Source organism: Lathamus discolor, chromosome 1, assembly GCF_037157495.1.
Source record: "Lathamus discolor isolate bLatDis1 chromosome 1, bLatDis1.hap1, whole genome shotgun sequence".
Lineage (NCBI taxonomy): Eukaryota > Metazoa > Chordata > Aves > Psittaciformes > Psittacidae > Lathamus > Lathamus discolor.
The window spans coordinates 139,168,289-139,189,771 of NC_088884.1; the positions used below are offsets into that span (position 1 = coordinate 139,168,289).

At 39.4% G+C, this 21,483-nt stretch overlaps 1 protein-coding gene across 9 annotated transcripts; it reads right to left on the minus strand.

Moving 5' to 3' along the window:
- GUF1 (GTP binding elongation factor GUF1) lies at positions 1–19,760 on the minus strand. 9 transcript variants are annotated; one of them, XM_065697981.1, is made up of 18 exons: positions 19,520–19,750; positions 19,196–19,380; positions 18,104–18,215; positions 14,863–15,011; positions 14,560–14,640; positions 13,785–13,862; positions 13,470–13,553; positions 12,904–12,968; positions 11,732–11,935; positions 9,996–10,135; positions 8,645–8,768; positions 8,133–8,265; positions 6,467–6,610; positions 5,822–5,955; positions 3,900–4,001; positions 2,052–2,171; positions 1,176–1,212; positions 1–477 (listed from the first exon to the last, which is right to left on the minus strand). In XM_065697981.1, exons 2-18 carry the CDS (start codon positions 19,331–19,333, stop codon positions 340–342), a joined length of 1,983 nt encoding a protein of 660 aa, XP_065554053.1. In that variant the 5' UTR covers positions 19,334–19,380; positions 19,520–19,750; the 3' UTR covers positions 1–339. The 9 variants fall into 9 exon arrangements, 7 of the variants coding, with proteins under 7 accessions (XP_065554053.1, XP_065554043.1, XP_065554076.1 ...); XM_065697971.1 differs by having other exon boundaries at positions 19,509–19,750; XR_010616612.1 differs by lacking the exons at positions 1–477; positions 1,176–1,212 and adding an exon at positions 2,653–3,591 and having other exon boundaries at positions 2,086–2,171; positions 19,509–19,760.
- Positions 19,761–21,483: the final 1,723 nt, after the last annotated feature.

Consider the following 21,483-nt stretch of genomic DNA (forward strand, 5'->3'; position numbering starts at 1 on the left):
TTGTCTATATGTACCTTTTAATTATTTTTATAAACTTTTTGCCACATTGTTCCTGTTTTCTCAGACTTGCAATGCAGAAAACCAAAACTATTAAAATTGCATGTTAAAAAATATGAAAACAATACAACGCAAACTTTGATTCAGTCAAGTCAAATTAAATAACTTTCATAATAATCTACAAATACCTGTACATTTTAAGTCCTCTCAATTTATGTTCCCCCATATACTTAATTTACACCATTTAAAGTCAAGTATGTTCCCTCTCACAGTGATACATTAGCTTATTATGCTACTGTCTACAAAATGTTGAGAGAAGAATCAGCTGCATGTCACTGATCTCTACTTGTCAGGTTCTCTCTTTAAAACACGTATAAAGGCATCTCGCGGTACTTCTACATTCCCAATTTTTCTCATCAGCTTCTTCCCTTCTGCCTGCCTCTTTAAAAGCTTCATTCTTCTTGTAATGTCTCCACCATACTATGAAAAGGAAAAATATTGTAGTGAGATTAAGCAGAATGCAAGTACAGTCTACTTCAGAAATGCTAAACTCAAGGGCTTAAAGAGGGCCAGAAAATCTAGTTATATTATGACAAAAGGTTACTTTATGCTCCCAAGTAGTTCCGACAGGCCACTCGTTAAAAAGAACAAATGAGCAAGTGAGCATATTTATTTGGACAGCTGAGGGTTGAATTCGGTTACCTAAACACGTGCATTCACATAACCCTGGCTGACATTAGACAAAACCTCTGGATATCCAGATTCCCTCCAAAGAGCAGCAGCTTGCCAGGCTCAGATACACTGGGGCATCTTGACTAGCCTAGGTGCTTAGGTACTAGATAAATTAACTGAAATTAATTCAGTGTTGAACAAACACCATCCCACGTACATGCCTATCAGAAGAATTCTGTAACAATTGTGAGAAAGGCACACTTTATTTTTTTCTAACATGTTAGAAAGCTAAACACAAGCAAGTAAGAAGCATCACAGTTTTACTACAGCTTTGTGTAATCTTGAAAAAGCCATTACTCCTATATCCCTTAATACACCGCTGACACTTAAGAGCACAAGCAGAATGTGTCTTTGGTGGGATTCTACAAGAAAGGCCTATCACATTAGCAGGACTCTTAGGTTTATAAAGATTAGAAACATAAAAAAAAAAATGAAAAAATACTTACACATTTTGCCACAACATTTTTTCTGTAAGCTTTCAGCCTGTTAAACAACATAAATACATTAACACATTAGGACATCTGTACGTGGAGCTAAACACTGAGTCATCAAAATTCTGTTGCTTTTCTGCAAGTTTTGTAAGATGCACTGAAATTATGGTATTTTGTGTACAGAAGATGAAGTTCTAAGCAGAAGACTGACTTCACATTTCTCAATTCTAGAAAATATTCCTTAGTGTGTGTAGTATGTTCATAAAAATTAGTCTTGCCTTTTCATACAGGATTTCTGCTATGATTCACAGTTAGTGTTACATATTTAGAGATACATACACACAAATTCTTACAGCACCCCTGCTTGGGTCTTTGCCCCAATTTAAATCCTGTTTAAACAGCAACAGCAAAAATGTGCCATTATGTTCAGCTTGCAATACTTCCTTTGGAACAGTACAGTTCAGTTCTTCTTTTTTTTTTTATTGCTAACTCTCCCAGGGATGAAATTATTCCAGAACTAGCTGGGGTTTTTTTCAGTAGAAAGAAACTTTTTCCATTGCCAAAGAGGAAGTGGGCACATGGGTGGTGCCAGTTGTACTCTACCCACTAACTGCAATGCAGACCATAGGCAATTTAAAATACTTTTATTTTTTTCCTCCCCAATTAAATTTATACAAAGTCCTTAGGCATAGTCACAGCTCAACTGCCTTTCTTTCCCCTGCCCCCAAGAGGTGCCAGCAGCATATACAAGAAAAACAGGAGTTTACAGTAAAGTACTGTAATGTACAAAGATATTTAGGTGAGACACTTAAAAGTCCGTATTTTAGGTTATATTAAAATAAGATAAAAAAAAAGGGGGGGGAAGGAGGGAAACAGATGGGCGTCACTTACGTTTCTCTTGCAATGATCCTCTTGCCAATAGCAGCCTGAATGGCTATTTCAAACAACTGTCTAGGTATAGCATCTTTTAAACGTTCACACAAGAGCTTACCAGTAGCATATGCCTTATCACTGAAAAAGAAAGTCACCGGTGTTTTCAGAAAGTCATACACCCCTCAAAATATACCCACAGACCAAACTGATAAAAGGATTTGAGTAGAGGTTTTCCTCTTTGTAACTCAAAAGATAAAACTGATCAGATCAAAATTTTACATTTAGTGAGTGGTCACTATGTATCATCTGCTTCATACAAACAGGTGATAGGACTGGATTAATAGAAATTCTTCAAATAAATTTATAATATTTACAATAAACACCCTGATTACACCTAAATTACACAAACCATTAACACCTGCATTACCACAAAAATATAGTATTTAGCACTGAAATTGACAAAGGGAAGTAGAATTTTTTAATTATGGTATGTATTCCCTTATTTTTTACGCTCGCAGCCCAGAAAGCCAACTGTATCCTGGGCTGCATCAAAAGGAACGTGACCAGCAGGTCGAAAGAGGTGATCCTGCCCCTCTACTCTGCTCTCATGAGACCTCACCTGGCGTATTGTGTGCAGTTCTGGTGTCCTCAACATAAAAAGGACATGGAACTGTTGGAACAAGTCCAGAGGAGGGCCACGAGGATGATCAGGGGGCTGGAGCACCTCCTGTATGAAGACAGGCTGGGAAAGTTGGGGCTGTTCAGCCTGGAGAAGAGAAGGCTGCGTGGAGACCTCATAGGGTCCTATAGGGATGCTGGGGAGGGACTCTTTGTCAGGGACTGCAGTGACAGGACAAGGGGTAACCAGGTTCAAACTTAAACAGGGGAAGTTTAGATTGGATATAAGGAAGAAATTCTTTACAGTAAAGGTGGTGAGGCACTGGAATGGGTTGCCCAGGGAAGCTGTGAATGCTCCATCCCTGGCAGTGTTCAAGGCCAGGTTGAACAGAGCCTTGGGTGGCATGGTTTAGTGTGAGGTGTCCCTGCCTATGGAAGGGGGGCTGGAACTAGATAATCTTAAGGTCCTTTCCTACCCTAACTATTCTATGATTCTATGATTTTATATAGAATACTTTCCTTAATAAGCAGGATATAAAACATCAGAGATTAAGAAGTAACAGAAATTCCATCTGGTGCTAAATAATTTTGATGGTTAAAGCAATTTCACTTCCTATCATTGGAGAGCAGCTGCATGGCCCACAGTTCTCACCACTGCCAAGTGTAAGAGCATTATCATAGAGCTCAACAGACCTGAATTCAAAACTCCATTCTATCACAGGCATCACGTAAAACTGCCCATAGTGACACATAGGAGGTAATCATAAATAGTTACTTTTATCAAAAGCTTGTCTGACATTTTTTGTTTTGTTCACCCCTTAAATGAGAAAAAGCAAGACTCTCAAAAATTAATCTCCTCTTCAGAAATACAGCAATTGCTTTATAGCTTACCTTAGAGAATCCTCAGTGGCAACCTCTGTTTCTCTCTTCCAAGGAAAGCCTAGTTTCAGAATCATTTATAGTTATGAAGATCCCTTAGCACTTCTGTTTCTCACTTTCTGTGATTCTATTTTTCTATTACAAAATGCCCCTCTTTTTCAGATCATTTCCAAAAGTGGCAATGTGTCAAAATCCTCTGTTTTCATTTGTATTTGTCATCTAATAGTAATACATATATGTCAGTCATTTAGAATCATTTAGGTTGGAAAATACCCTTAAGATCATTGTGTCCTATTAACATACAATGAAAACACTGTGTATTAATTGGAAGTCTTTATTTATTTGGAATGGAGAATCCAGTGAACCTACCTGTGTATGATAGTTGCCAGTTCTTCAACTGGATTTCCATTTAGAAGAATATCCATTTTGATGAGGTCTGCTGCCTGGTATCCTGCATCTTCATAATCAAAACTAAATGAAAACAGTTTAAAAGTTACTGAAGATTTTGTAAAAAATATATTCCGCACTCTTTTTTTCCATGAATTTTAAGTTAAAGACACATTACTTAATAAAACACTTGAACTTTTTAATAAAATAGAAGCACAGTTTTTAACAGTCCCTTAGTATGTCTTCATTATGCAAGACTGGACTAGAAATTTACTGCAGATAGATCTCATCTCCAATGCAACAGAAGACATCCACTCTTCCAGCCTACTGAGCAAGGTAAATGAATTTAAAATTCAACATGCTTAATGCAATCACTTAAAGAGTGTCTTCAAATACTTATTTTCTATCAGCTGGAAACTCTTCAACACAGCTTTTGAACAGTATATATCTTTCATGTCACAGAAATCAAACACTAACACCCTGGACTGTTTTCATTCTCTCATTTCAGAGACTATTTATACGACCCCAATTATCATTCTGACAACTAAGGTTTTTTCTTCCTTTCCAAACCATATTTATCTTTTGGCGGGTATGGGCCTTGCTGTCTGTGTATCAGTTTGCAAAAATTCTTAAAATGAAGGAGATGTGTATCTTATATATCTGCGTCTTGTATGGAAGTACAAATGCGCAGAATGCCAGTACCACTAATTTAGTCAGATCTGAAATACCAGAACAGAGGGGAAAAAGAAAATCCTTTGAGAGTATTTGAAAGTACTTCTATCTTAATAGGTTTAATAAACCATAGTTGTGTAAATAACAGGTATGATTACTGAAAGCATTAAATACAGTAACAAAATTAGGGAGTCAATTAGGAAATAAAAATCAAAAAGTAACACAATACAACACTGTCACACCCAAATCAAAGGAAACACAGCATAATTCTACCCATGAGATAGCTTCCTGATAAACAGGTTGGTTTTCACTTTGTTGGACAGTTAGATCCTGAGAGAAAATTCAAGATCTTCATTCCCTCGTTTCTTCTACCTGTCCTTGACTCCATTTTTGCTTATGCTTCTACTGCAAACAGGTATCTAAACTTGGGCAAAACACATCTTCCCTCTCATTTTTACACAAACTAAATTCAGTCTTGATAAAATACGTTTTATTCTTATAAAATGAATCATGTAATTAGGTATACCAGTTCCTGTCAAAATGTATCTTACTAACCACATCTCTACACACCACGTTTGTAAGAGCCTCCTCTGGCATGAAGCCATGGAGGCATAATGCCATGCAATGCTTCCCTTCCATTAAACTCACAAGGCCCTTCACAGACAGCTGAACATTGTTCTAGCCTTTGAATTCCGAGAATCCACCCACCACAGAACATTCTGTCTCAAAATACAAATGATTTACTTTATTCCCATAACAAAAGCATGTAAGTAAAGTAAATGTTGTTTGTTTTAAATACAGTATGTTGGTTTTACTGGCTTTAAAGAATCAGCATTCTTTTCCAAGAGACAATGAATACAGTCAGAAGTACAGTTTCAGTGATTCCTGCGATAGAAAATGCTCATTGTCACTTCAAGACAAGTAAGAACTATCCAGACCTTATTCATGTAGATAAGTGAGTGCCGCTGTAGAGGGCATGCTTGAAAAATACATGCATCACTGAAGAAAATTATTATTGGGTAGTGATGCACTTTCAATGTTTCTCAGACTTACTTCCATCCATTTTCACAGTGAATCTAATCCATTAAAGGTGAAGCAAGACTAGATGTGCAGCACCACAATATTCTTCACTTGTGCCTTTCCATATATTCTTCTCAAATCTTTTCTCATTCCCTCCCTCAGGATCCAGGGTGGGGGGTGAAGAAGAGGGGGGAACAGAGGGAGGTAGTTACCTTGCATAACCAGAAGACAGAGACTTAAGAGCATCATAAAAATCCAACACAATTTCATTCAGTGGAAAGAGGTATTTTAGCATAACCCTGTGTTCATCAATGTACAACATATCCTTCTGGACTGCCCTACGATCCTAGATAAATAAAAATCATTTCAGTTCCCCTTGACCAAAATTTGCACAAATAAATACAAAGTAAATTAAAATAAACAACTATTCAGTTACACAAGAGAACTCCAGTACTTCAAGCCCGAAAGTAACTTTCTTAATGGTAGTTCGCTAAAGTCCTAAAAGAGATTGCAGCACCATAATAAATTAAGTGGTTGTAGCTTAACTGCACATATGACACAAGTCTATCCTCTCCAAAAGCTGAATTTCTGAAAATATTAACAGCTTCTGTTTATTGCTGCCTTTTAAATGTATAATTATTTGTCCACAAAATCTCACTGAAATTAGATTTCACACATACTGGAGTATTACAAAATAGGACTTGCAGGCTCATCTTTCCTGCCAGGAATTCTTTTTAATACATCTTTCAAAAGCATTTAGTAATTACTGTACTATTATCCAGCATCTAGTGTCTTCACTTTAAGTGTAACACGAAAAACATAAAATGCAAATGACAAAACTAAAACTATATACCAACCTGACACAAAACAATTATTTTCCCAATATATTCCTGAGGTGTTACAATAGTACCAAGAACAGTTGGCTCCAAATATTCTGATACTGAAATTTTATCAGGAAACTGAGCAGGGTTGATAATAGTAATCTCTGCTTTACCGTGCTCCTGGAAACAAACAAACATACTGTGATTTTACAAATAAATTAACTGAATAGCAAAGGAGACTAAGAAAAAATGCTAAAAAATGTTTCACTAGTTTGGAAACACTTGTGGATTATGTAACCCAAACTTATACCAAGCACAATTTTAGAAGAGATTTCTGTACCACATACAGAAGTCCTTGATCAACATATCATTAAATATTATACAGGAAGATTATAGGAATGACTTTTGGGAAATGGTGGGGTGTTTTAGGCATTTTATTCAATGAATTTCAAATAGAAGTGCTTAGCACTGGGACTACAACCTAGGATTATCCATAGAAATTAAAAAAAAAAAAGGCCTTTCTGACCATCTTTTCCAGCTTTCTCTTGCCTGTAAAGCAAGGATCTTCCTTCTTACTCCATCCTGGTTCTGTAAGGTGTAAAGCACAGGTTCAACAAAAGACCTGCTCTAAGTATTCTGGAGTTTGGTGAAGAGAACATTCTTCTCCAAGTAGAACTTTGGGTTCAGGCTCCCTTACAGGCTTAAGTGCACTTAAGTTTTTTATTCCTGTCTGAATGCTTTCGTGACCTGTTCTTTCCAGTTCATCATCCTGATATGGGCTGGAGTTATCCTTCCAAAGTAAGAATAAAAGGAAGGTCATCTTTCTTAGTGTGTACATACAATTTCCCCACCAAAGCAAGTGATTATACTGCTTCCACAGACAAGCACCTACACTTCCAGTACCATCTGAAAATAATCCCACATCAGCAATCCAGAATCATCTGTGCACCGAAAGTGTCAACTGCTTCATTCATAGCTGCTACACTGCCTGAGCAAGAAACCAAAATAACCTGAGAGAAAAAGGGTCTACGCATTACAGCTTCCAAGTACAGCAACCTTTCACATATGACCTGTTACTAATTTACAGATTTTATGCAGTGTTTAAAAGTACATGTTGGATAATGAGCCAGTCCTATTTGCAGCCTCCTCTGTCAGCCGGTGCTCATAAGCCCTTATCTCTTTGTCTCTCTTAAAACACAGGGGTTTTATTTGTACCCAGTTCAGTGAAGTACGCAGATGCCTGTTCACTGTAATCAGAGACTGACTTGTTTTCACCAGCCCCTGCCAGTCTACAGTAGAATTATAAGCTGTTCCTAAAAATACTGTTTTCTGATGGGTAAAGACTTAAAAGATTATTTCACCTGCTTTAAACTCAGCCCAGTCAGTATGCACTTAAAAGAACAAGCAAGAAATGTGTCCTATATTCCCATTTTCAAGGGCAGATGTAAGACATAAAAAGAGAATGCTTGAAGTAGAAGGAGGAAGGAAAGTTAGCATTCTTAAGAAAAAAAAAACCAAACATCAATTTCCACTAAAAAAAGCCCTTTTAAAGTTAAATACTGGTGTTTCTAATGTTTACCCTAAAATAAAGTACTAGACTACATTTAGGGAAAAAAAAAAAACAAAACCAAAACGTGTAAATGTTTATTACAGGAGGCTTTTAAGCTGCTCTTTACACAAAGCTATAATAAATTTAGCATACCTTTATCAACTTTGCTGAGGAAAGAATAGCTTTATATGGAACTGTAGGTGCAGTCAAAATAACAGACATGTTATACTCTTGCTCCAAACGCTGATTAAAGACTTCCATATGTAAAAGACCAAGGAAACCCAACCTGGAAAAAAATATCCTGTTGGTAAAAGTATTTGTATATCCTCTGGAATGTTACGGTGGTTTGTTTTGTCTGCAGGTTTTTTTTAACCTCTAAGCTTGTTTACATTGCTAGCCTGGCAGTATCAGGCACAGCAAACAACTTCCAAATGATCCTACCATTCAATTGTATGAGTCTTGGAAAACAAAAACTATCAAACACAACAAATTTCACACTCTGCACAAATAATGCAAGAAAATCAAATGCTTTTGATATTTACCTATAATGAATTTGAATTAAAGCTCCTATTCTTTAATTCATTTTAGTTCTACCTTCAGTTGATTTAAACCGCCATTCTCAATTAAAAACAGTTCCAAGCATGAAAGCAGTATAAAAGCCTAACCTCCATCCAGCTCCTAAGGCAAGGCTACTGTCACGATGAATAGTTACACTGGAGTCATTCAATGTCAGCTTTTCCAAAGCACTTTTGAGATTATTATATTCTGTTTGATCTACAGGATACATTCCTGTCAAAACATATCAGGTAGAAGTGATGTGATAGCTTTATTTTTGTGTGTACTTACCTTTCAAATATGCATCTTACAGTGAACACAGTAATAAAATCAGAAATAGCTCACTGTCTGTTCTGTTATTAAATGTGAAAAACAACATAAGGGTTTTTTTTAATTAGTTAAAATTCAATAAAGTTTTAGATTACCTCACAATTAACATTCAAACCGTAATGGTACAGCCACTCTACTCATCTAATCCTTCACAGTTGTGTAAAATGCACAACTGAGTATAACATTGTTTTGCAGGGATGCAGTGTAAACATACAGTTTAAGCATAACTCAATAAGCAGACCGACATTCCTTCAAAGGTAAAAATAAAAAAAAAGTGCCATTTCAAAGTTGCAAATGTTGTGGGTTTTTTTTTTTTTAATTAATGAAGCCAGCTGTTTGTGCAATTACTGCCTGGAATAGGTTCTACTGTATCACTTCACATCACCATGTGTTCAGAAAGTGTAGATTACTCTACACCAAGCAGCAACACATACGTACACCAAAATATTATTTATAGGATTACCCCTTTCTACATTCACTGACAGGTGACCTAATCTCCGTGAGACAGTTCAAGTGAGTTTTGCACATTCCTTCACAAGCCCAGAAAGCGTTCTATAGAATTTGTTTCTTTCTAAAGCCATCCTCCATAGCATTTGTAGTGGTTACTGAAGCTGGTGGCAACAGCTCTTCAGAACTATTCAAGCTTAAAAAGTCAAATATTTTACAGAATCATTCTCAGTATTACCTTTGGCAGTTTATTATGTTTAACAAAAATAAAACAGCTGCTAAGTTTTAAAAGACTAAAATCCCAATTATTATGGAAACCTGATTATCACGATAAAGAATTCCCCAAAATTTACTATTTTCTAAGCTGCAAAGTTTCTTTTCCAGCTTACCAAGAGTTTCCTGTCATTAAAACCAATAATCACTACTAAAAATATATGTTAGACTTGTATTCGTATAAACCCAGTCTACAACTATTATCGATACTGTTAAATCACAGGGAAAATTACACAAAGCTATGACGTGCCTCTGTAGCTTAACTTAAGCTAAATTTCTATTTAATTTTATTTCTATTTTATTCCTCACAGCTCTAAATATTCACATATATTATTTTAAAAGCTCTAATGGCTCTCTTACTTTTGTTACTGGAAAAAAAGTAATTCCACTTCCTATCAGTTTACTTCTTACCTGCAAAAACCATTGGTTTCGCTGACTTAAAGCCAGGCAAAGGCTCCACTGGTTGTTTATACAAAAACAGCGTATCTCCTATTTGGGCTTCTGTTACTTCTTTCATTCCAGCAATCACATAGCCCACCTGTCCAGCATATCTAAATAGAATTGGTGTTATATGGACATGGTTCTTGCCATTATTAGTATTTCCACTATTTTTCCTACTTGACTTAGCCCAGCCAGAAATTTTAATAAATTACCCCCATAAAAGCCCATACACAGTCCAGAAGCCAGAGTTAAGCTATTTCTCCTCTGAGTTGTGAACTTTCTCATGTAGCTCTATTTCTGTTTCAGTTAAACAGCATATCTGTAGTTCTAGATTTTTAATTTTGTGTTACTCCCAGTTTAAAAGCTGGAGCTAGAAGGAGTTTCTCACAGATCTAAGACACAGAAACCAGAACAGTTCTCTGGTGTCACCACAGCAAGTTTCAGATACTAAGAGGGAGAAACAATACACAATGCCTTCCATCAGCACGTAATGCTATTAGGAAAGGAATCCATGGTAGATAAAAAAAACAGAGAATACTGGTTTTTGATGGGATGGAGTTAACTTCAGAGCAGCACCGTGTTTTTGATTTGGGACTAAAATGGTGTTGATAATATACCAATGTTTTACCTACTGCTGAGTACTGTTTGCACAGCATGAAGGTGTTCTCTGTTTCTCACTCCACCCCTCACAGCAAATAGGGTAGGGGTGGGCAAGAGACTGGGATGTGACACAGCCAGGACAGCAGACTCAAACTGACCAAAGAGATATTCCAGGCCATGTAACATCAGTGTAGTTTTTCCAAAGTAGCCGTTACTTGCAGAATAGAAGGGCATCAGCCTGCTTGTGGGAGGTGGTAAGTTACTGACTGCCTTTGCATCACTTGTTTTTATCTTCTTTTTTTTCTTTTTCATTCACTTATTAAACTGTCTTTATCTCAACCTACGAGTTTCTCCTCACTTTTGCTCCTTCTTCAACTCTCTTCCCCATCCCACTTGGGTTGGGGGAGTAAGCAAACGGCTGGCTGGGAGCTTAGTTGCTGGCTGGGAGCTTAGTTGCTGTCTGGGAGCTTAGTTGCTGGCTGGGTTCAATCCACCAGACACAGTAACATAGGTTCACTGAGAATCTCCCAAGAAAGTAATTAACACATACTTGGATGCAAACAGATAAAACTTCTCCACTAATTCTAAGTACCTGTTTTAATTCCCACTGCTGCCATGAGAAGCCAGTTTCTGGAAGCTGTTGTATTCATGGATTTTAAGGTTTTTCACCCTCAAAATATGCTGAAGCAATAACTAAGATGGAGCCCATTCCCTTCCACTCTCAAACAAGGTAGTTCCTAGAAATAAATTGGACACCTGAATAACAGTATCAAATGCGAAGTCTTGAAAAAACCTAGCTGCCCAGGTGTTCCTTATACTATAGATGACAGAATGGCTTCTTCCCCCTAGAATCATCCAGAAAACAGTCCCTAAAATTTCTGCCTCAGAATGCATTAGATTACAAGTAATCATAAAAAAAAAAACCAAAAACAGAACAAACCAAAACCCACCACCAAAGAACTAAAATCCCAGACATCTCCCAGCCACTCAAAGCAAAAAACAAACAAAAAAAAAACAACCCAAAAAACCAAACACAACCAGAAATGCAGAATTTTATATCTTAGACGAATTTATGATTTGTTCCACGCTAAAAAATTTTTACTTACAGCTTATGTGTCGGCTGTTCATTTGGAGTCAGAATTCCAACTTCATTAACTTCATATCTCTTCTTTGTGTGTGCAGACACAATTTTATGCCCTTTCTGAATCTCCCCACCAAAGAGTGCAATGTTAGCTACGACACCTCGGTAGTGGTCAAAAGTGGAGTCAAATACTAAGGCTTTCAAAGGATCAGCAGTATTACACTGGGGTCTGTCACAAAAGAAAAAAATATAAACCCATATATTACATATCGTGTTTTTAAAACATTGAATGAGCAAGCACTCCCACACCCCCAAAAAAATTTCGTAAAATCATAGAATACCCCATTGGAAGGGTCCTCAAGGATCATCTGGTCCAATCTTTCTGGGAGAACAGTCTATACAACATGGCCCAGCCCCCTGTCCAGCTGAATCTTAGAAGTGTCCAGTGTTGGGGAATCCACCACTTTCTTGAGATTATTCCATTGGCTGATTGTTCTCATTGTGAAAAATCTTCCTCTTATATCCAATTGGAAACTCCCTGGGAGTAACTTGTACTGCAGTGTATGCCTGTGCTGCACTCTTGGATTATGTTTTATCAGGTGGAAGACCTTCAACTTGTCTTTGTTGAGCTTCGTGAGGTTCTTGTTATCCACATCTTCCTGGAGGGTGGCTCTCCCTTCCAAAGCGTCCACTCCCCCCACTCAGTTTGTTATCATCAGCAAACTTGGTCAGAGTACACTTGATCACACCTTCCTAATAATTTATGAAGACACTAAACAGCGCTGGGGCGCAATATCAATCCCTGGTAGTCCTCATTAGGGACAGGTTGCCAATTTGAAAAGGAGCTGTTTGACACCACTCCCTGGGTGCAACCAGTTCCCCACCCACTGCACAGACCACTTGTCTAGACCATTATGTATCATTTTCTCTAGGAGAGCCTGTGAAACTCTATGAAGAGCCTTGGACAAACCTAGGCAGACAACACCCACTTTTGGTCCCACATCAACTGAGCAGGTTACTTTGTCATAGGAGACAACCAGGTTTGTCAAAAACCAACATTAGATTTCTCCCACATCTCTTTATAAAAGTATTGACTTTAAATCAGATTAAGTGCAGAACTACTACCAATACTGTTTAAATGCAACTCATGGTTTCCTAATTAACCTTGCAAAGTTTCATAATTAAATCAAGACTTACGGTGGAATCTTCTCAATGATCTTCTGGAGAACTTTTTCAACATTTGTTCCTTGTTTAGCAGAAATCTAAAACAAATCCAACAACAATTTTATAAGATGTATCTTACACTTACTCAGTATCAGCGTTATGTTTACTTAGTTTTAGTGGCCACAGATAATACTTCTATCCATAAAAACCATACTGAAGCACACTATAGAATGCTAGTACTCTGAAATGATTCTTTGATTATAAATTATTCTGGAACAATTTTTTTCTCTCCTGAACAGCAACTACTGCCATGTTACAAATTAAAACAATTTATGGACCATAATGAAAAATAATGTAAAACCTATCTGATGTAATTCATCAAGACATACTAGTTTTTGTAACAGAGATGTATGTTCTCCACTCTTCCAAGAGACAAACTTTAAAGAAATCCATGTATGTAAAAAACAGGCAGACAGATGGCATCCTGTTGATTTCCTACATGTACTTGTCTTTCATTAGCTACCAAGTAGATGTAATTGTACAATGTTGTAAAATGTAACACCATGTTATAAATGTTCTAAAACTTTAAGAGATCTTACCCTCACACATTCATCTATAGGGATATCAAACAGCTTCTCAATTTGTTTTTCAACTCTTTCAGGGTCTGCATGCTTCAAGTCAATCTGAAAAACAACAAACATATCTTCCATATGATCCAGCACTGTAAATTTCAAATATACAAGTCAAGGAAGCTTTAGTTCACAGCAATTACTATAAAATATTAAAGGGAGTAAATACACAAATTTCTTACTACACTGTAGTTATTTTTCATTATGCAGTTCTATTTGAAGATACATTTCAATACTCTACACAAACAATCCAACTAATTAATACGAAACTAAAACATTTATTACCTTATTTATGACAGGAATTATTGCAAGCTGTGCTTCAAAAGCAAGATAGAAGTTTGCCACTGTCTGAGCCTGAATACCCTAGAAAATAAGCATTATAAAAGTTTAAAATGGAATCTTCCTGAGTTTTGGTAGTAGGGTTTGTTGTTTCTTTTAGGGATACTATACAATTTAAGATTCCTTCTACCCATTTGGGGGATGCAAAGTAAGTCAAGGTTATTGATTACACACGTTGGTGAGAAAGAAAACAACATTCCTAATTATCATTTCACATAATCTGCATATAAGTAGACAAACTAATAATGCTGTATGTGTGACCACTTATATGGAATTATTTATAGATAACACAGTATTATGCATACATTATGCACCGCGTACATATTTTGTGTATGCTATTTCTGAATAGCCAAGATTATAACAGGTACCTCAAACAGTAGATTCTTTGTTCACAACTATTCACAAATGGGCTAAGACAAAGGGATGTTATCTTTAATAAATGATAACATGTTATTAAAATAGCATTTTAACAATAACATTATCATTATCTCCAGCCTGACATTTGCAAATTTCATACACCGTAAAAAAGTAGGATCTGATTCTTCACTAATCCTCTGCTTTTACTGCTGTGTCTATAAACACGCAAGTATTAGTCTCTAGATTTTTAAAACTCTTAACACTTTTCCTGCCACAAACAATTCTGTGGAGATAGACTTTCTCTATAGCTTACTTAAAGAAATTACTGAAATTCTAAGTGGAAAACAAAAATTAAGAACTCCACCTCATTTGCATCCACTACAAGTATGACACCTTGGCAGGCAGACAGTGACCGTGATACTTCATAGCTGAAATCTACATGGCCCTGTGGAGAAAAAAAAATTCTTACAATTTCGAGTATTTCTAGAGTCTTTTGCAAAGATTTCTATATTATGATATTTTCATTTGTATATATGTTCACAGGTCTTACAAAAAAAAAAAAAAAAAAAAACAAACCGAACAAACACAAGAAGCCACCTATCTCCTACTTTTAAATAGAAAGACATTTAGTTTTGTGCGACTTAAACACTGTTTATACTTAACTTACTGGCGTGTCAATAAGATTTAAGAGGTAGTTTACTCCTTCATGACTGTAAAAGAGAGATGCAGATTGTGCTTTAACTGTAATTCCTCTTTCACGTTCAACTTGCAGTTTATCCAGCACTTGCTTATTACGGGGAGTTTTAGCAATTGTTCCTAAAATAAAAAAAAAAAAAACAAACAAAAAACACCACCACCACAACAGTTTTCTTGCCTCATTCAGTAGATAAGCTCTTAAAATAAGTAATTCTTGAAAGTGTTATTAATGAGAAGAACATGGGACTTGCAGGTGCAGAAGAATTTTGTCCATCTGATTAGGCTAAACTTAGATTTTTATTTAAAAATAAAATTATGCCTCAACTCTTTAACACTTACGAATTTTTTTTTTTGCATATAAAGTTATATATTAGAGAAGAGATTGAGAGCAGCACTGCAGAGAAGGACTTCGGGGTGTTGGTCAATGAGAAAATGAACGCGAGCCGTCTTCAGTGTGCGTTCGCAGCCAGAAAGCCAACTGTATCCTGGGCTGCGTCAAAAGGAGCGTGACCAGCAGCTCGAAGATGATCTTGCCCCTCTACTCTGCTCTCATGAGAGCTCAGTTGGAGTATTGTGTGCAGTTCTGGTGTCCTCAACATAAAAAGGACATGGAACTGTTGGAACAAGTCCAGAGGAGGGCCACGAGGATGATCAGGGGGCTGGAGCACCTCCTGTATGAAGACAGGCTGAGAGAGCTGGGGCTGTTCAGCCTGGAGAAGAGAAGGCTGCATGGAGACCTCATAGCAGCCTTTCAATATCTGAAGGGGGCCTACAAGGATGCTGGACAGGGACTCCTCGTTAGGGACTGTAATGATAGGACAAGTGGTAATGGGGCTAAAACTTAAAAACTTGTCAAAACAGAGGAAGTTTAGATTGGATATAAGGAAGAAATTCTTTACAGTAAGGGTGGTGAGGCACTGGAATGGGTTGCCCAGGGAAGCTGTGAATGCTCCATCCCTGGCAGTGTTCAAGGCCAGGTTAAACAGAGCCTTGGGTGGCATGGTTTAGTGTGAGGTGTCCCTGCCCATGGAAGCGGGGCTGGAACTAGACAATCTTAAGGTGCTTTCCAACTGTGTGGTCCGGTTGATATGCTGGAGGGAAGGGATGCCATCCAGAGGGACCTTGACACGCTTGTAAGGTGGGCTGATGCCAACCTTACGAAGTTCAACCATGACAAGTGCAAGGTCCTACACCTGGGTCAGAGCAATCCCAGGCACAGCTACAGGCTGGGCAGAGAAGAGATTCAGAGCGGCCCTGGGGAGAAGGACTTGGGGGTGCTGGTTGATGAGAAAATGAACATGGGCCGGCAGTGCGCGCTCACAGCCCAGAAAGCCAACTGTATCCTGGGCTGCATCAAAAGGAACGTGACCAGCAGGTCGAAAGAGGTGATCCTGCCCCTCTACTCTGCTCTTGTGAGACCTCACCTGGAGTATTGTGTGCAGTTCTGCTGTCCTCAACATAAAAAGGACATGGAACTGCTGGAACAAGCCCCGAGGAGGGCCATGAGGATGATCAGGGGACTGGAGCACCTCCCGTATGAAGATAGGTTGAGGAAGTTGGGGGTGTTCAGCCTGGAGAAGAGAAGGCTGCGTGGAGACCTCATAGCAGCCTTCCAGTACCTGAAGGGGGCCTATAGGGATGCTGGGGAGGGACTCTTCGTCAGGGACTGTAGTGACAGGACAAGGGGTAACGGGTTCAAACTTAAAACAGGGGAAGTTTAGATTGGATATAAGGAGGAAATTCTTTCCTGTTAGGGTGGTGAGGCACTGGAATGGGTTGCCCAGGGAAGCTGTGAATGCTCCATCCCTGGCAGTGTTCAAGGCCAGGTTGAACAGAGCCTTGGGTGGCATGGTTTAGTGTGAGGTGTCTCTGCCTATGGCAGGGGGGTTGGAACTAGATGATCTTGAGGTCCTTTACAACCCTAACTATTCTATGATTCTATGATTCTATGTTTTTATATAAAATACTTTCCTTAATAAGCAGGATACAAAACATCAGAGATTAAGAAGTAACAGAAATTCCATCTGGTGCTAAATAATTTTGATGGCTAAAGCAATTTCACTTCCTATCATTGGAGAGCAGCTGCATGGCCCACAGTTCTCACCACTGCCAAGTGTAAGAGCATTATCGTAGAGCTCAACAGACCTGAATTCAAAACTCCATTCTATCACAGGCATCACGTAAAACTGCCCATAGTGACACATAGGAGGTAATCGTAAGTAGTTACTTTTATTCAAAGCTCATCTGCCATGTTTTGTTTTGTTCACCCCTTAAATGAGAAAAAGCAAGACTCTCCAAAATTAATCTCCTCTTCAGAGATACAGCAATTGCTTTATAGCTTAGAGAACCCTCAATGGCAACCTCTGTTTCTCTCTTCCAAGGAAAGCCTAGTTTAAGAATCACTTAGTTTCAGAAATCTCTTAGCACTTCTGTTTCTCACTTTCATTTTAAAAGGGGTAGTTTTCCTTATCCTCAACAACAACAGAGAAATAAAAACACTGAAGTCCAAGAAGCATTCCAATGAGAACAAAATAAATACCTCTGGAAATGAAAGTAACACATCTTTCTTAATACTTAAGAGTGAAGGAAAAAGCAAATATATATATGGCTGCTAGGAATCCATGGAATTTACGCTTACTGACAGTCATTCTACTCACTAAATCTAAACCAACATAGGGGTGTGCATTTCTAAAGCTTACAATGCTGCATCTTCTAAGTATCAGCTTCAGTACACCAGTGAGTAGCACCACCGTGAAAGGCAGCTGTTTACAGTTCATTCACAAGAGGGCATAGGATTACTTTCACCTAAGTACAAGCAGCTGAATTTCCTCTCTGTTTCAAGAACACTTGAAAACTACTCTATCCAGAGTACCAGGGTACCCCTTCTGCCCACTCCAAACACTGGTAGTAAATATCATAATCTTGCCATGTACTGATGTAATGGAACACTGGTCAGGAATAACTGGAATAGCATCTTCAACAAGAAAGTACACTCCTTTTCAGTCTCTTTTTAAAATACATACTTCCTTGAGTGCATTACACACTTCCTTCATATTCATATCTGTAGCACTACACGACTGACAGCCCAAAAGTACTAGCTACCTGGCACTAGAAGAACAAAGATATTAGAAATTTCAGTAATAATTAAAGCTACAGAATCTTACCCATCATCTTACATGTCAAGAAAAGTTAGTATAAGTGAGAACACTTACCTGTAATTTCCAACAATCTGTCTGCCAGTGTACTTTTGCCATGATCTACGTGAGCTATAATACTGAAGTTTCTAATGTTTTCAACAGGGTATGTCGACATATCTAATTTTTCCTGAAAAACAGAAATTTATTTTCACAAACCATGGTTACAGTCTCTATGTACAATATGACCTGGCCTTTAGAAAAGAATTAACTCTTTTCTCCCTAAGAGGTATAGATTGAATAGAGATACAAAAATTGTCATCAGTGTCTAAAATACTAGGATTTCACTTTACTCATACATACATATATCATTTGCTGCTCTGAATAATCAGCAAGTATGCTGTGAAACAGCAAGCGTTGTAAAAGGTACTATGTTCTTAAGAATATAGGGAGTTGGAAAATTTAAAGCAGTTTCAAGTTTGTGAAACTGTTAAGGATTAAGAAAACCGGATTCAAAGGACCATTATGGACATCATTCTTTATAAACATGATAAGAATACAGTTACATTGCCTAGCAGCTCAGGTATCAATGACCTCATCATAAGGAGCAAGCAGACTTTGTGGAAAAGGAAACTACAGGTAACACTTATCTTGGCTAAATTAAAAAACAAAATGCAGAAAACCAGCCTGACTTCCTTGGTTCACACACAGAAAGATCCAACGCTAAAAGACTTCCCTTTTTGTTACACCTGCTCATTCCAAGCATTCTGAAGAAAAATGGGGTTTTTTGCCTTTCAAAGTTTTCAGCTTCAGGAGCCAGGAGACCTCCCCCAAAGCAATCAGTTACACTTCACCTAAAAACTCAGATACACAGAGCCCATCTCTCTTACACAGGCTATGCATGTATCCCCGGGACAAGACAGAAAACAGGCCCGGAGTTCTTTGCTAGCATCACTACACGGCACTACACAGCATTCCCTCCAGTGTCCCTTGCAGAGTGCCTCGGGTTGGAGCGGCAAGTCTTGCCCCCCGCAAACGCCCCTATCTCCAGGGTGACACCGCCTGTCTGGAAAGGTCCCTCCTACACGACGGCCCGCCGCCCGCCTTAGGGAGCTCACTGCAGTCAAGCCCGGGCTGGCGGAACGAGCCCCCCCAGCCCTGCGGACTCACCTTGCCGGGGCAGCTGTACAGACGCTCGCACGCCGCCGGTCCCGCTGGCAGCCGGGGCGGCAGGCACAGAGGGGCTGCACACGGGCAAGGGCTCCGCAGCCGGGCCCACCGTATGGCCGTCCTGCCGGCAAGGGCCATGGCGCTCGGGGCTGGCCCGGCCCGGCCCGCTCACAGTGCGCAGGGACGCTGGGGGGACGCTGGGGGGACGCTGGGGGGACGCTGGGGGGACGCTGGGGGGACGCTGGGGGGACGCTGGGGGGACGCTGGGGGGACGCTGGGGGGACGCTGGGGGGACGCTGGGGGGACGCTGGGGGGACGCTGGGGGGACGCTGGGGGGACGCAGCCCGCCTCCGCCCCTCTCCTCCTCACGCCCCCAGCGCGGGAACAGGCAGCGTCCTACGCCACGACGCGCACTCGAGCGGTCGCGCCGCTAAACGCACCTCCCCGCGCCGGAAGTGCTCCCCCGGCCTGCGGAAGCGGCCATAGGCCCGCGCCGTTCCAGCGCGTGGCGTGGGTGCCCGCCCGGTGGCCGTGGCAGAGGCGGGGAGGCGCTGTGTGAGCGGCGGTGAGGTGGCAGGCTGCACAGAGCATGCGCAGGTGCAACCGCCGCTGGCGGTGCCTATAGGGAGCACCTGTGGGCGGTTCCAGAAAGCACCTGCAGAGGGAGCTGAGCCGCGCGATTGCGGTAGCAGCGTGTTGGGCGTCACGACATGCGCAGAGCATCCTCACAAAAACAGCTGCGGAAGCAAAAGTCACTACAAACCGAATAAAGGTGGCCTGAAGGTTGCGCTTGCCCTCCATATCTAGTCTCTAAAGAACTCAGACTTGTATTTGCACTGGCTCCCCACCAAGCTGGCTGAATACAGCCAGCATTCAAGAGGGTTACTGAATGAACCTGTCTGCTGTGTCTTCATGCTGGAATTCGTCCTTGTCCTGTTGGCATGGAGTGAACACCTATGGAGTTGGTGCTGGTCCATGCGGGGAGACACCAGTCCTTAATGTCAAGCTATTGGCAGGTCCACATGGTTTAGAATTCTGACATGAAGAAAAGCAGGAATGGAACTGTGTTTCAATTACGACTTCCAGTCATGTGAACACAATACATTGACTGTAAATTCAGATCGGTGGTCCATTGGGATAGAGCACAGTAAAAAAGATAAAGCCATCTGTCTTTAACTTCACTTTTCACTTTGGATAAATATATGAAGCAAATATATTTTCGATCACTGTGCTTTAACCTCCGTATGCAGTAGAACTCACAGAACAATTATGGAAAGATGTCCAGATCAACAGAATATAAAAGTATTTATGGGACAGCAAATCAGTAGCATAATCATGAATTTTCAAGTGATTCATTTAGGTGTCCAAATGTGATGGATGTATGTACACGGTTAACATTTCCTGTACTTCTAAAGCCATTAGTTATAATGAGGTTAAATTGAATGTACCTATCGTTAGCTATATTGAGTAGTGTTGAAGCCAACCACATAAAATGGTAAAATCAAATATTCACAGATTCATACTGAAAACATGAAAACGAATTAATTTCTTGTCTGATTCCCAAATATTTATGGCTAGTCATGAATGCAGCATCGAATGTCCTATCAATAATTATTTCAGCTGAAGAATTAATGAAATTCTGTCATAATTGCAAATCAGCCAGTGCTATATATTATTTCCTGGAAGGTGTGTTCAACACAAGCAAGTATGTTCCCTAACTGACATGGTGTCATAGCCTGAGTTTTAACAGGAGCTGTATGTTTTCCCATAAACTGACAAAATTGCAAAAGTAAGCATTTATACAGTCAGTGATCTTAGTCATCTGCACAACTTCTTAACTATGTAACTGTGTGACAGTTGCACAGAATGGAATAGCATACTACAATGCACTGAATAATATGCATGGTAAAGAAGCATTTCCCCCATGGTAAAATTTAAGCTGCTAAAATGCAACTAAGATTTCTTAGTGTAATATATATCCATGCAAGCACAAGGCTGAGCAGGTCGGTAATCAGTGAAGCAAAGCATAGCAGAGAGTATATCGCTCGCTCTTCAATCAGCAGTGCACCTCATTTGGAAGCAATTTTTGCTAGCACTGTGAGACTGTAGAAACAAAACCAGAACAAGATTTCATGCAGTGCTGGGGAAAAAAAAAAAAAAAAAAAAAAAAAAGAGGGGAGGGGGGGAGGCTGAAGGGGAGAGCATATTTCCTTATTTCATTTGTTTCTGTAACAGAAGCTGGGTAAACGAAATCACAGATTTCTATTGTCTACCAGTAGTTACTGTGC

Excerpts from the sequence above, each read along its gene's own strand:
- GUF1 (XM_065697981.1), bottom strand. The coding sequence starts at position 19,333 with ATGGCCCTTGCCGGCAGGACGGCCATACGGTGGGCCCGGCTGCGGAGC. Across the intron at positions 18,216-19,195 it reads TGTACAGCTGCCCCGGCAAG|GAAAAATTAGATATGTCGAC; the intron begins GTGAGTCCGCAG and ends TCTGTTTTTCAG. Across the intron at positions 6,611-8,132 it reads CCTCAGCAAAGTTGATAAAG|GAGCACGGTAAAGCAGAGAT; the intron begins GTATGCTAAATT and ends GTTTGTTTCCAG.